The 14,147-nt window shown below is 41.5% G+C and overlaps 1 protein-coding gene across 1 annotated transcript in view; it reads left to right on the forward strand.

The window, feature by feature from the left end:
• grk6 (G protein-coupled receptor kinase 6) overlaps positions 1-14,147 on the forward strand; it is an 84,317-nt gene that overhangs the window by 40,873 nt on the left and 29,297 nt on the right. The window contains exons 4-6 of the mRNA XM_049591370.1: positions 3,199-3,276; positions 3,818-3,918; positions 10,639-10,731. Of these exons, the coding sequence (XP_049447327.1) occupies positions 3,199-3,276; positions 3,818-3,918; positions 10,639-10,731 (272 nt within the window). The remainder of the gene's footprint in view (positions 1-3,198; positions 3,277-3,817; positions 3,919-10,638; positions 10,732-14,147) is intronic.

A 14,147-nucleotide genomic window follows, 5' to 3' on the forward strand; every position in this document is an offset into this window, starting at 1 on the left:
ATGTTTAGTTCTGTAATATAATAGAGCCAATCTGTCACCCAGAAAAAATATAATGTCTTATATTCCGACTGGAAAATGCCATCGTTAGACCCTCGCTGCTAAGCTGAAAGTCTAAGCTTTAATTGTGTTTTAGCTTTAAATGCTGATACAACATGAGTTTCTGAGTAGTTCAAGTCGGACAGAATCATAATCACGGAGAGAAAAGAGTCTGTCGGAAGTGTTGTACTTGAGATGATTCTGTTTGTTAGCCTTCCTGTCTCTGATGTGTGGAATGAAATGTCACGTATGCCTATCAATTGATCAGTGATCAGTAACTCCTTTGATGTCAGCTGTGATGAGTGGAGGTGGAGAGGTTGATGAAGACCTCGTCCATCTCTCCGTCTGTCTGTGCAAAGGCAGAGAGGCTCCAGTCTGACTGACCAGCTCAGCCAAACTGCTTTACAGCTCTCAGTCGTCCAGCGGATACAACTCACATACGAAGCAATTATGTTCTCTTTTACCCCACAACCGCTTCCCGTCTCTTCAATGAGAACTCTGCAAGAGCATGAGATGGAGAGGGGAAAATGAGATTTGAACTGTCTCCGCTGTCACTTAGCATTAGTTTACAGGCTCTCGCTGTGAGAGGGGAGAGGAAGCACTTTGGAGTTTTCCAGGCAGGCTCAGTTTACTGCAAGTCATTCAGAGGGAAGGTTGATGTGAGGGGGAGTAGATACAGTCAGTTCATGTACTGCAGGGTGTGGAACCGGCCTCCCAAAACTCGTCAATTAAATCTTAAATTGGGTTTTCTGAAGTCCGGGCCTTTCAGAGGTCTTCAGTGGACACACACAGACAGCTGGAAGCACAGCTGAGCAATCATTCAGTATTACTGTTCACTGGCTTTCAGCACATCATCATGATGATATGATCAGATCGTGTCATCATGTGGAAAATGTCAAGTAGTCCAAATGAGAGATCCCAAGCTAATTCAGAACTAATAAAGCAAGAAGTAATTGAAGCTTTTGTTGTTTTAACGTGCACATACAACCTGTTTTTGACATGCTTGACATTTTATGACGTTGCATACAATTGTATTTATTAGGTCAAAAATTCAGATCCACACTGTGATGCTGATTTTAACCATATTGCTAAACTTCAGCTTCAGCATGTCGTTTACACATTTGGATGACATGACACAAAGAATATTTCAACCCAAAACAATGTAAATACTGCAATCACACATCCCTAGGCTTCCTATGGTGCCTGTAAAGTTATCAGTACGAGCAGACTTTGACCAGTGGCCGAAAGAAAGGAAGCAAAAAAGAGATTATAAAACGTCAGAAAACTTTTTGAAAATTCCTGTGCAGCATTATCCAAATGTCTTGTATCCATTCTTGAGCTCATGGAAGAATTTTCAGACGTTTTGCTGTCTTTCATTCGGCCTCCATCGAAGTCTGTTTGTGCTGATATGCCTTCATTTTAAGGATGCTCTCCTCAAAGGCCCTGACACACCAAGGCAACAGATGGCTGTCGGGCCATGACAGCTGTCGGTGAGTATCTGGCCCTAGTTTTTGCAGTGTGTCCCGCACTGTTGGCCCTTGTTGGCAGTTTTCAGCCAACTTAGCATGTTGAGTCGGCTTTGAAGCTGGCGGAGCCCATCGGTGAATGAAATCACTTTGATTGGCGGTTCAACTCAACGCATGAAGAGAGAAACAGAAGTGAGTGAAGCAAACAAACAACTGAAGTCAAGAGGGAGTCAGATCAAGGTAAACATGTTCTATTAGGTAAAATCATTTTTTAGGCATTGAGCTCTGAAGCAGAAATGGTTCATGATTGTTTGTGTTATTGTTTGCAAATATCATTTGTTCCTTTCAGCATCAGGTTGTGTTGTTGATGTGCTAACTCACTAGGGCATTAACAGAAAAGTCGATTTGTCGACGTGTTGACGTCAGTGGCACAAGTCGACACCCCCCGGGAGGAGGGGTACGGATTGCAGTCGCTGCCTCTGATTGGCTTACGCTGATACTTTATCCTTGACCAAGTGAACATACTCGGGCGTACTATTGGCGGAGCAGACTCCGCGAGGAATGTCCGCAGTCATTCGGGCTTTCATAGTCGAGCGCACTTCTGCATTGTAGTTTCCTGTAAAAATGTCCGTGAAAAATCCCCGCGATGTGAAAAATACATGCCAAGCAGTCACTGGTGTGCGGAGCGGAGTCCATGTGGTCGTAAAATCTGAGCTTTGTGTGCACAGGGCTTGCGGACGTCTGCTTTGAGTCCACGCGGACTTCCGCAGAGTCCGTTCTGCGTACGTTCCACCCGAGTATGTTCGGGCCTGAGAGTGACAGACACACATCACGTGTGGAGATACTTCACTTTCCTCCGCTGTGTCAATGTGATGACGTCATCAAATGACTTGTCGACTCGACTTCGGCTTTATTGACAGATAAGTCGACCTGAAAAAAATCAAAGTCATTAATGCCCTATAACTCGCTAACTAGCATCTTGAATCCGTCCTGTCAGTCTTCAGGTTTCCCTTCTTGTGTGATAAATACAAGGCGTTTCTCAATACCAAGTACCCCAAGTTTGCGTACTTGGGAGTTTGGACTTGGCAAGTTCGACTCAGGTGTACAAACTCCCAAACACAGCTGCCGTTGCCACTGGTCTGTGAGAAATGCATTCTGGGATACCTGGCTGTCAAAAGTCCACACAAGTCACCTCCCGATGCATCCCCGATGGAACGGGCAGAGCAAGTTCACATCCGGGCATTTGGACTGTACTTGGCTGGATGCAGACTTTGAATTGGAACAGTACTTGTGCTGCGACTGATGACGTTTCACAAGTACGCAAGAACATAAGTACAGGCAAGAAAGCAGATTGAGAAACTCCTACAGACTGCTGCCTCCTGCTGGTATAAAGAGATATTTCCTCTTATGCAGGCACAGAACGTACGTGGTAGTTGGCCACTGGTTGTAGTTTTTGCAGTGTGTTCAAGTACAACTGTTTGTGTGGCGATGCAACAGTCGGCCTTCGCCACCACTAGTTCTTTGATGACAGTTTGGTGTCTCGGCCATAATGCCATTCGATATAAAACACTTTCTTGGACCACAGAGAGTCCAGGGAGGTGAGTGCTATATATAGTTTATACACAGAGCTCGCGTAGCGACTGTTGGTCACCTCTTGCCTCTCACACTCAATTTGTCTCGATGTGTTTCTCTGCAGGCGGAGTACGAAGTGACTCCAGATGAGAAGAGGAAGGAGTGCGGTCAGGAACTCATCGACACATACTTCAATCCAAAGGTAGCTGCTGCTTTCATGGACCTCTGTAACTTTCTGTGTTTCACTACCAACTGTGTGTGTACTTCAAAAGTTGATGGTCTGATTTGATGAATAGTCATCACTAAGTTAGACTTATGTCTAACGTTTTGGATAGCCACTGGCCTCCATATATACATCAGATAAATTTGCATACTTTGACTTGTACAGAAAGGTATTTTGCCCATAAATGTACAAAAATGAATACATATATAAAAATCAAATGAACTCTGACTTCAGCTAGGTAATCCATAACTTTAACACACAGTAATTTACATTATTAGTAAGTAAATGTCTTCATGTCTTCAGTCCTGGGTGGGTTCCAGATCTGTCTGTGCTTTTTCACCGGCATCTGTGCGCACACAGGTCTGAACATGCAGATGTCTGTGAGTGACGAGGATAATAATCTCTGAGCACCATCTTAAACCCAGTTCATCCGGCTTTCCCCTGTGAGTTTACTGTCAGACTTGAGTCACTGTGTCTACCTGGACTTAATGTTTTTTTTTTGTTTGTTTTTTTGCGGCAGTCAGAGGACCATGTGCCTGAGGTGGAGGAGGCCATGATGGCTCAGTGCACCGAGAGGCTGCAGGAGGAGGCCTGCAAAGAGCTCTTCAAGGACTGTACCAAGTAAGATCACAGGGGTCCCATTTTGGGCTTGCTCATTATGGTCTGTTATTCTGTTTAGCCCCTTCCAGACAAGAAATTAGATGCATTCCTTAGTCAGAGCCATCATGTCCTTGGTCTTATTTTCAGAAATATGGGTGTTTTAATGACATGAAAAATAATTTACATTCCATCTAACACAATCTGGCGGATTTATGATATTTTTTTAGACTAAAATAACTGAATTAATTTAGTTTTTGGCAAAAATTTGGTTAACAAAAAAGTGGTTAGAGAAACCACATATAGTAATCTAAGGAAATGCAATTTAGTTAGTTAGTTAGTTAGTTAATTAAAGGAGCAGATAAAATGTGAAATTACGTGATTTTCTTAAAATGGTTCTAAAGTTTGATTTTCCCCAAGAATATCCATGTAGCGCTGATGATGCTGGATGACATCGCCCAAAATGTCCAATAAATGAGTTACCACACAACTTATAACACACAATAACAAGTCAGTGTACAGTTTTTTTCTTTGTATGGACCAAATGAATTGAACTACAGGTGTAAAAGTGACCCTAATGCCACTTCACACTGGAAATGCTGATGGACAGAAATCCAGAAACGATGTGTATTGAGATGAGATTAGTCTTCCTAAATTTAACCATAACAGATCAAATTGTAGAAACATACCAGATGTAATCCATTTCCTGATAAATTAAAGTTCACGTACTTGCATGATTCTTGCACTTTTCAGTTGAATGCACAGAAGTCTTTGGCACTTGGACATCTCAGCGGCAGCAGGATAAAGCCCCCCATGGTGTCCAGACACTGGTGGTGGTGGTGGTGGTGGTGGCCGATGACTATGAGGCTGATGACTGCTGAGGCAGATGAGGCTGATGAATCCGTAAAGACTAAGTGGTGAAGGGCGCGCACGACTGTAGCAAGAACTGCAGCAGAGAAAGAACCATATTTAAAATGAGGAGCAGTAAGATGATAGGCTGAGAGATAAGGTGTGTTGCTGTGCTACTGGTTGATTGTGGATCAGCTGATGACTCAATTAACAGGCCCGATAATGACACCTAGAGATAGAGAGTGAGCATACGAGCAAGGAGTGAATGGCAGGGTGAGAAAGAAAACACACAGCCTGAGCATGGGAAGCATTGTCTGCCTGACTGTTTCATTGTAAGTCGCTTTGGATCAAACATCTCTTCAAACAACGGGTGATAGTGATCACTCTTAAAACAGCCTTCTTCTCATCCCTCTCTGTCTTTCTGTGAGGTTTCTGTTCTCTAGATAGTAAAACAGAAATCCTGAGGTGCAGCCACAGTCATGCGAAGCACATTAAAGAGAGAGTGCTGCGGGCTCCACATAAAGCTGTGGAGTGCTGAACACTGACCTGAATGTCAGCTCTGTCTCTGCTTCTCAAGTCAGAAAACTCAAGTCCCGAGTCGACTGATTCGCTGCTCTTTTTTGTTGTTGTTTAATGATATGAGTTAGAAGTCATCAAATCTGGGACTTGGGTCTGATTTGAGTCTAAGTCATGCGACTCGAGCCTCCACGTGTGTCGGATTCTGATTGGCATAGGGGAAGACTGCCGTAAAGAGTGAGGAGGCAATATGTTTCATGTACGGTTTAGACTACATGATATCAGCCTGATTATAGCCCATCCTGGCAGATGTGAGGCGCCACAATTCATCGTTTTATCCCGTGCAGTGTGTCAACATCCCGACAGAAGGTCTAGCATGTTAAAAGAATTGCTTTCCATGACGTGCTCCCGTTCAACCATGACCCATAGGAGCACAGAGCGCTCTTCCACACACAACTGTAAACATGACGAATCCAGAGAGAAATGATGTTGTTGATGCTGCAGCTGTGAAACTGAGGAAAGGTCACGGTTGTTTTTTTCTTTTCTTTTCTCAGGCTTTTCTGAGCACAAGACAGTCATCATCATACACACCACCATTGTTTGATTACATTGTTGTTCCTGGGACCTCCTTCCCAATGACCTCATGCATGTTATGAAAGACGTCAAGCTAAGATTGGTTGGGGACCAGTGTGTACTCTGTCGTGTCTCTCAGCCAAAGCACAGAATTTATGATTCTATGATCGCCTGATCTGACGCAGTCGTCATCGTAACAGGCAAAAATATCATGTGAACCCAGCATATAGAGCAACTTATAAATTGTGTGAATACCTGGAAATGTTCTGGCTTTATAGATTCAAACGAGGGTGTATCCCAGCATGCATTTTTAGCAAGCTCAATGAGAAAATTACAGAAATACAGAAAACAAAGTTCATGACAGAGCACCTTCAGCCCTGAATATCAGATCTCACTTTTACTTGTAACTCTGGATTTATTCTCCAGTATTTCCCAAATGAGGAAGTTCAGTTCAGTTGAGAGCCCTCAAAATTTGGCTGTGATGCAGAAAAATCTTCTTATAAACACTATAAATTTGAATGACACATGATGCAGGCGAGACTCAGAAGAGCGAGAGGACTATTCGAAATAAATAAAGACTAAATAGAGATAACTAAACACAAGACGGACGCAAATCATCCTAATAAAATACTTGTTTTTAGATGAGGAAGAGTTCATTGTTCATTCCATAAACCACACTCACAGATTGAGTAACATCCTCTAACGGCTCTGTTCGTGCTTGTTGCGTAGGCGTGAGGCAGCACAGAGGCCAGTTTGTTTTTCAAGCCACATCAAGCACAAGACATGAGTAACGTACTACGCTGCTGTGCACAGTATTCACATTGCAAACTCTGCACTCAGTTTATCTTTATACAACTGATAAAAAAGTGGTGAGGAAGCCTGCTGATATTCTGCATTTATCTCATTTTCTACATCTCCCACAAAATCCCTCACAGTCTCCTCCGATTTCAAACCGATAATAATTAAGCTTTTATTCTCTGCATCATCCAGTCAGTGCCCAACCTTTACACAGTTAATGACACTGATTCTAATGAGGAATGAGATCCGTTTCTTTAGAGTAACTATGAAACTACTAGAACATCATTCAAAGCAGTGATGGAGAAATTGTGAATACTGCAACCTAGGCTTGTCACCATACCAGAATTTCAGTAGTCGATACCAATACCAGTGAATTTCCACGATTCTCGATACTCATTCGATACCACAATAAAAATTTTAAAAAAAAAAGAAATTGAAACTCACTCACCTTGAATTATTTAAACAAGCCAGGGTGCCTGTCTTTTAAGTGTTTAGCCAGGTTTGAACTTGTCAATCAGTCAATCAATTTTATTTATAGAGCCCAATATCACAAATCACAATTTGCCTCACAGGGCTTTACAGCATACGACATCCTTCTGTCCTTATGACCCTTGCAGCGGATAAGGAAAAACTCCCCCCAAAAAACGGTAGAAACCTCAGGAAGAGCAACTGAGGAGGGATCCCTCTTCCAGGACGGACAGACGTGCAATAGATGTCGTGATATCAGTGTTGCTGAACGAGCATCCTCCAGTACACCGACAGAGAAGCTAATATTAGCATTGGACTAATACGAGCTACAAAAGTAGCTAAGTTGGCTAACGTTACATATTTCATGAAAATAACAAATCCCCCCCGAAGCAAACAAATAATTACCTGTCCAACAGAAAGACAGCAACCTCTGCATCACTTTTCAGGCCCTTCAGCTCCCTCTGTTGTCTCCACCATTCAAAAGCTGCACCAATGTTAAGTATGGTTTGTCCTCTCACTTTATCCAAAGCCTTTTTCGTTGCAGCCTTTTCTGCTTCCGACTTTCTTTTCTCAGCCTGTTTAGCGGTGCGAGCTGTTACAAGTAACACTGTAAGTGGGACTTTTGGCTGCATTTTCTCTGCCATTGTTCAGAAAACTTATTCTCCTGCTAACTCAGTATTTCTGCTGAGGAGTGTGCTGAATATTTCCGGCAACGGTGACACGTGATGAGTGCACGCAGGGAGGAGGGAGGGACAGAGGGGGGCGTGGGCAGGACCAGAGCGATATATAAGAACGAGACATGAAGGCATCTGATTGGTTCTTTCCACTCACACCGAGAGGCAGGGATTGGTCAGAGTTTTACAGGCCTGCAGCTGCCACAGAGGTCGGATTTTTTTTGTTCCTTTTTCTGAACACATTATGTATTGACTACTCTCAGGATGGAAGGACCATTTCACCCAGTATAACAAGAAGTGTTTCTGAACAGGATTACCAACTATAGCTTTAAGAGGCACATGATGAAGGCTTGCCATGGAAAGAAAGATGAGAGTCAGCCTTCAATGTCCACGTTCGTATCCTTGAAAAAAAGTCAGGTTTAAACTGGGCTCGGGCTCATAATTACTCGGACAGAACGTGCACGAGCTCGGGTGGGGTCAGGCTGGATTCTTTGGGCCCGATCTAAGCTCTAGCACTTGTTGAAGTCACTGTTTCTAGCAAAGACGATTGGAGAACAGGCGTTCTTCTTCGGCGCTCATCCTCGACACAGACTGACGCGCGTATACTGCCCCTGTCAGTTTCAACAGGAATTGACACACATTGTATCCGGTACTTACGGTACCGAGAAAAAAAAACAGGTACTGACATATTTTTTGCTTGTTGGCATGGACTTGGTACCGTCTCATGACAACCCTACTGCAACCAAGTGTTTTTATTTTTATGCCTCCGTGATGGCGATAGCCGTGGTTGGAGGCATTTTGTTTCCAGGTTGTCCATCCCTTTTTTGTGAATGCGATATCTCATCATGCCTGGAGGAGTTGTTTTCAAATTTGGCACAGCCGTCCACTTGGACTCAAAGATGAACTGATTAGATTTTGGTGGTTGTAGGTCAGAGGTCAAGGTCACTGTGACCTCATCTGTTTCATTCTCGTGAACACGATATCTCAAGAACACCATAAGGGAATGTTCTCATTTTTGGCACAAACATCCACTTGGACTGAACAATAAACTGAATAGAATTTGGTGGTTGAAGGTCAAAGGTCAAGGCCACTGTGACCTCATAAAACATGTTTTTGGTCATAACTCAAGAATTCATACATTAAGTATAACAAAATTTCACACAACTGTCTCAAAGGATGAAACAATGAAGTGATGACATTTTATATCCAAAAGGTCAACCTCACTGTGACATCATAATGTTCTGCAAAAACACATTTCTGTCCATTACTCAACATCATGAACAGGAAGAGGTTACATCTGCTAAGAAACTGAATCGGTGACACTAATCTTGGGTGACCACCTTGAAACTGTGCTGATTATCTTCAGTGCTGCCGGGGGGGAAGGTGTGTGTGAAGCATCCATGTTGTCACTGACATGGATGCAAACAGTAACTGCAACTTGACTGATTAATGGAGGCATACGACCGTGAGGTAGTAATTCTATAAATATGACTGTTCATCTCAGTGTCGTTCAGATTGTTACAAAAGAATGCCAATATCTAATTTCTTTTATTTCAATTGATATCATATTCCCTCACACTTTTCACTTTTATTTGTCATTGTTTCGGTCAGACAGTGACCTTGATCTAAACTGTTTTATATGCCAGTTGACTCAAAACACGAGTAAAGCCTTCCTGTATTAGCTCCTAGCTCCTGAAGGCAGCATATTGCCTGAGTTAAGCTCCTTGTCAGAAGATTATTGAATTCAAAATTAATCCAAATGCTTACTTTCATTTGAAACTGGGCTGGTTACATTTCTTTTCCTTCCTCTGCGGCATCACAAACACCTGACAAACACTGGTGTTCTGCGAGTACACAGTGAACTAAATATTAAATGAAGCTTGAATTGCCAAGAAGTGAAGCTAAACGGGCCTTAAGGTGTGAGAACGCAACTTCGAAGAGAAGAAATTGTCCTCTTACTAATGAATACAGGAGCAAAAAATGCATCCATTCTTGTTTTCAGCCAGTGAAGCCTCACTTATGATGTGATATGACCCGTAGCTAAGATACTGTTAACCTCACAATTGCTTGTGGTGCTGTTACACTATGATTCATCATGTAATAGATAAACATGTTGATGGTTTTATCAAAAAAATACACATAGGCAAAGATCTCCCCTTTGCAGCACTACTGATAGATAATAATATGACTGTTGTAGGGCTGCAACTAATCATTTTAAGAATTGATTAATCAGGAGTCCAAGATGACATCTTAAAACCTGGAGATATTTAATTCACTCGCACGTAAGACACAACAAAAGCAGAAAATCCTTATAATTGAGAATTTGGCTCTTGATGATATTGAGCATTTTTACTTGAAAAATGACTAAAATGATTAATCAATTAATAGTTGCCAGTAACTATGAGTTAGGAAACCTACACTGTTTCTAAAGCAGATTTGGTTTTAATTCACTCTTTAAAGCAACTAGGGCTGCAAGTTACGCTTATTTTCCTTACAAATTAATCTATTGTTTACTTTTCCAATTAAATTAATTCATTTTTTAGACTGTAGAATGTGAGGCATTACTGAAAAGGGCCCAGTTGTTTCGCATATTGCAGCCTAACGTCTTCAAAGGACTTGTTTTTTCCAACTAACAGTCCAAAACTGAGAGTTATGAAACAGGAAACAGGAAATCCTCACATCAAAGAAGCTGGATCTAGAGAATTTTTAGATTACTTTTGTATGACTTATGAATTGTTCATTTTTACGAAGCGACTAATGAAGTTAGCATTTCTAATCATTCACTTAAGTGTTCAAAGAGACTGACAGGAAGTTGCTGCAGCCTTTTCAGACTGATGCAGATGCTCTTTTGTTGTGTTTTTTCCAGATTGATCCACGACTACCTGAGCGTGGCGCCCTTCGCAGACTACCTCGACAGCATGTACTACAACAGGTTCCTCCAGTGGAAATGGCTTGAGAGGTAATGTTTGTTACAGCTGAGTGAAATTAACCTCCCCGTCTCATCTCTGTTTCTTTCTCAAGCTTTTTTCTTCTTTGTTCCTCCAGCTGTCGTTTCTCTGTATTGTGTACATCAGCATTATGTATAATTTCTTTACACACATGCCACTTAAAAGCTCACCAGGTCTCATTTAGAGGCTACATTAGCCGTAAGCTCCACCGCAGTACCAGTAACAACATGCTCAGCGAGTTGCCTCATTCCTTCCTCTCCCCAGTGTCCTCATGTCCTCGGGGTTACTGGGGTGAGAACAACGCAATCCTCGAACTCCAGAGCGATATCACCGTTATATATTTCAAGACAGGAGTGTGAGATTGCTCAACTGCAAAGTTTCACAGTTGAGTGCAGTGACATTCAGAGCAGGCTGTTGTTGTAAAGGTTAGACGCAAGTGATTGTACTGTGTTACAGGGAATACCTGAGAAGGTTTTGTTTATTGTAATTATGGGTAAAGTGATGCAGGAGGTGCAGCAGGTAATTCTGGTGTCTAATCAGGTTTCATAATGGCAGTAAAGAGCATTCATTAGTGGAGAAACATACTGACTAAAGACGCTGTATACATTTGTACGTATTGTTTAACTTTGAAAAACTTCAAAGTACCTCTGAAGAATGGTTTCTGTCGTAAAGATTTAAAGTCACAGAGTCTAAACTTTGCAGAAGCAGAAGGTTCCAGGTGGAGGGAGCAGCATACGGGATATAAAAGCTTTAATACTCTGTTTAATGCAGGCTAACTTTAAATGAAAAAGTGTGTCACACATTTATGTGGAATAAATTTACACAGACAGTATTTGTAACATAAATGACATTAAGGAACAGAGAGTTACTATTAAAGGTCATATCATGAGACCAGCTTCACTGCAAAGCTTTTGCTCACAGCCATCGCCACTCTATTTAAATGAATGAATTAACATAAACACAGCCACTGCAAATCAGATTTTAGTGATGAGACCAAGCAAAATAATGCTACAAGTTACCAGGATGTAACTCCATCACAAAAACATGGTTTATACAAGTCTAGAACGCAAAGTAAATGAATGAAAACAATGTTAACAGTTAGTTTGGAAACATAATATAATTAAATGATAGGTATAATTGAAGCCTCAGCTCGATCATGTACCATACATGTGTTGCAGTGGTGATATTAACAAGGTCTCTGCAGTAGGGATGGATATTAGTACTTGAGTATTTGATTTTGATGTCAGTGTTCATTCAAACTATAGAGTAATCACTGTTTGTGGAAGAACATATATAGTAAATATAAACACAAATTGACCATTCTGCACGAAAAGTTTGATTTTTTTGGACAGGACGCAGTGATGTAATGGCTATCTATAGATATCTGCACAGATCCATATTGCAAAAATGATAAATCCACACTGCAGCAGAAAACATTCAGCATTTTTGAGCCAGACATGGCTAACGTTACCAGCAGTTTTTCAACAAATTAACAAAATGAATGTGCAGCGCAACACTACGTTTTTTCGCCTATTGCTGTAATCCCTATAGTCATATGGGTAGGTACATTACCTTTAATTATCAGTGCCTGTTGTTCGGAGATTGGTGGGGCAGAGCTGCCTGCTGCTCAGTGCACAAAATGGAGGTCAACGGTACGGCCCCCTCTCTCCCTCAAAACTAATCAAATACACCATCAAGTGACTCCAAAACGCTCTTGTGGACAACTTGTAGCTTACACATTCACCACGCTATGAAATAATAATGTAATATTACGAGACAGAGTTGTTTTGAAGCCAAATGCACAGCCGGAACTACATTCCAGACATACAGTACTTGCCGGGCTTGTAGTACTCAAGTGTTGTGTTTATATTTTTGTTCAGTGTACCTACTCATATGACTATAGGGATTACGGCAATAGGCGAATTTGCCAAAATGTCGAACTATCCCTTTAACCCATAGATACAGTTTTTGGTTAGGTGTTCATTTCGGGCCTTATTCCCACACAAAATTCATTCATTGCAAGTATGCGAATATGAAATATTGAATATGATATTGTAAGGTTGACGATTGGTGCTGTACCAAAATATTCACTCATCAGGTTTTTTATAATCATCAGTAAATGTGTATGTAATGACAAAGTGAGAAAAGGCAACAGCTAGAACAGTCTGGCTTTTAAAATCAGGAAAAGACAACACTTATGATATTGTGATATCCAAAAAATCATATCAATATATTGCCCAGCCCTACGTGATGTCTGGTTTCTAACAGGGGTTGTAAGTAAATAATGATCAGAGTGATCACAAACTGTGTGCACAAGAACAACGATACAATTTTGAGTGTGGCTGTGTGGTAATGTACCGAAGAAACACGCCACAATAATAATAACTAACAGAGCAGCTGTGTTTCTATTGGCCAACTGAACACATCCGCACCGTCAAATTTGAACAAAGGTGAACTCTGACCTGGAAATCGTGTTGAAACAGGAAACACACACTCCAATTTATCCTTTTTATAGCTTCCATATAAGTGGATGGGAGACAACAGGAGTATTCTATGGACAGAAGTGTCACACGTTGAATCTGCTGTAGCTGAATGTATTACTGGCACACTGTCACACAAATAAACAAAAATCCAAAGTTCCCACAGGTAGTTTCCCTGGGAATAGAGACCAGAATCTGTTTAGAATTTCCCAGAAATACTGGGATCTCATTTCCTGGTATTCACTCACACTGCTGTTTGACATAATTGAGTATGAATCCCTCTGAGTGATAATTTGTCTGTGGATAAATAAATATGTCACCACAATAATGGATGTTATGAGGTTTATCAGGTTTGTGTACAGACAGAGAAAGTTTGTCAGAGACCTCTAAGGTTCCCAGACTCCTCTTTGAAACCCTCAGTGATGCTGTAAACATGCTATCTATCCCGCAGTGGACTGAGTGGTTTAAACTGGTATTCTTAAAGGACCATCTGAAACAACCCACATGGGAGGCCAATGCATCCACAGGGATTCTTGTTTTGGTGATGTAAATACAAAAGACGAGAGAAGAAAGGAAGATAAAGAGAAAGATAGGAGACATTCTAAGAAACCCCAAATCAAGGAGACAAAACAAAAAGAGAGAGGGTAGAGACAGATGGTATGTCTGTGTGCCCACCAGGAGCAGTGTTGGCTTCTCTCCCCATTATTTACAGCAGGATGAGGACTGTTTCTTCCAGCCCCACAAGCTGCTTATCAGATTAAAAAAAAACGCCTGGCATGTCAGCTTTCCAGGAACTGTGTAAGGTTGATGACCTTGAATTTTCTGGTTCATCCAGTGGGGTTTGGAGAAGTTTTCACAAACCACAGGGTCATTTGAGTCCCTCCACAGAGGAGAATTCCTAATCTTTCAACTGCAGTGAAAACATAAAAGCCACCACCATAATTGGA

The sequence above is a fragment of the Epinephelus fuscoguttatus genome, linkage group LG12, assembly GCF_011397635.1.
Source record: "Epinephelus fuscoguttatus linkage group LG12, E.fuscoguttatus.final_Chr_v1".
NCBI lineage: Eukaryota > Metazoa > Chordata > Actinopteri > Perciformes > Serranidae > Epinephelus > Epinephelus fuscoguttatus.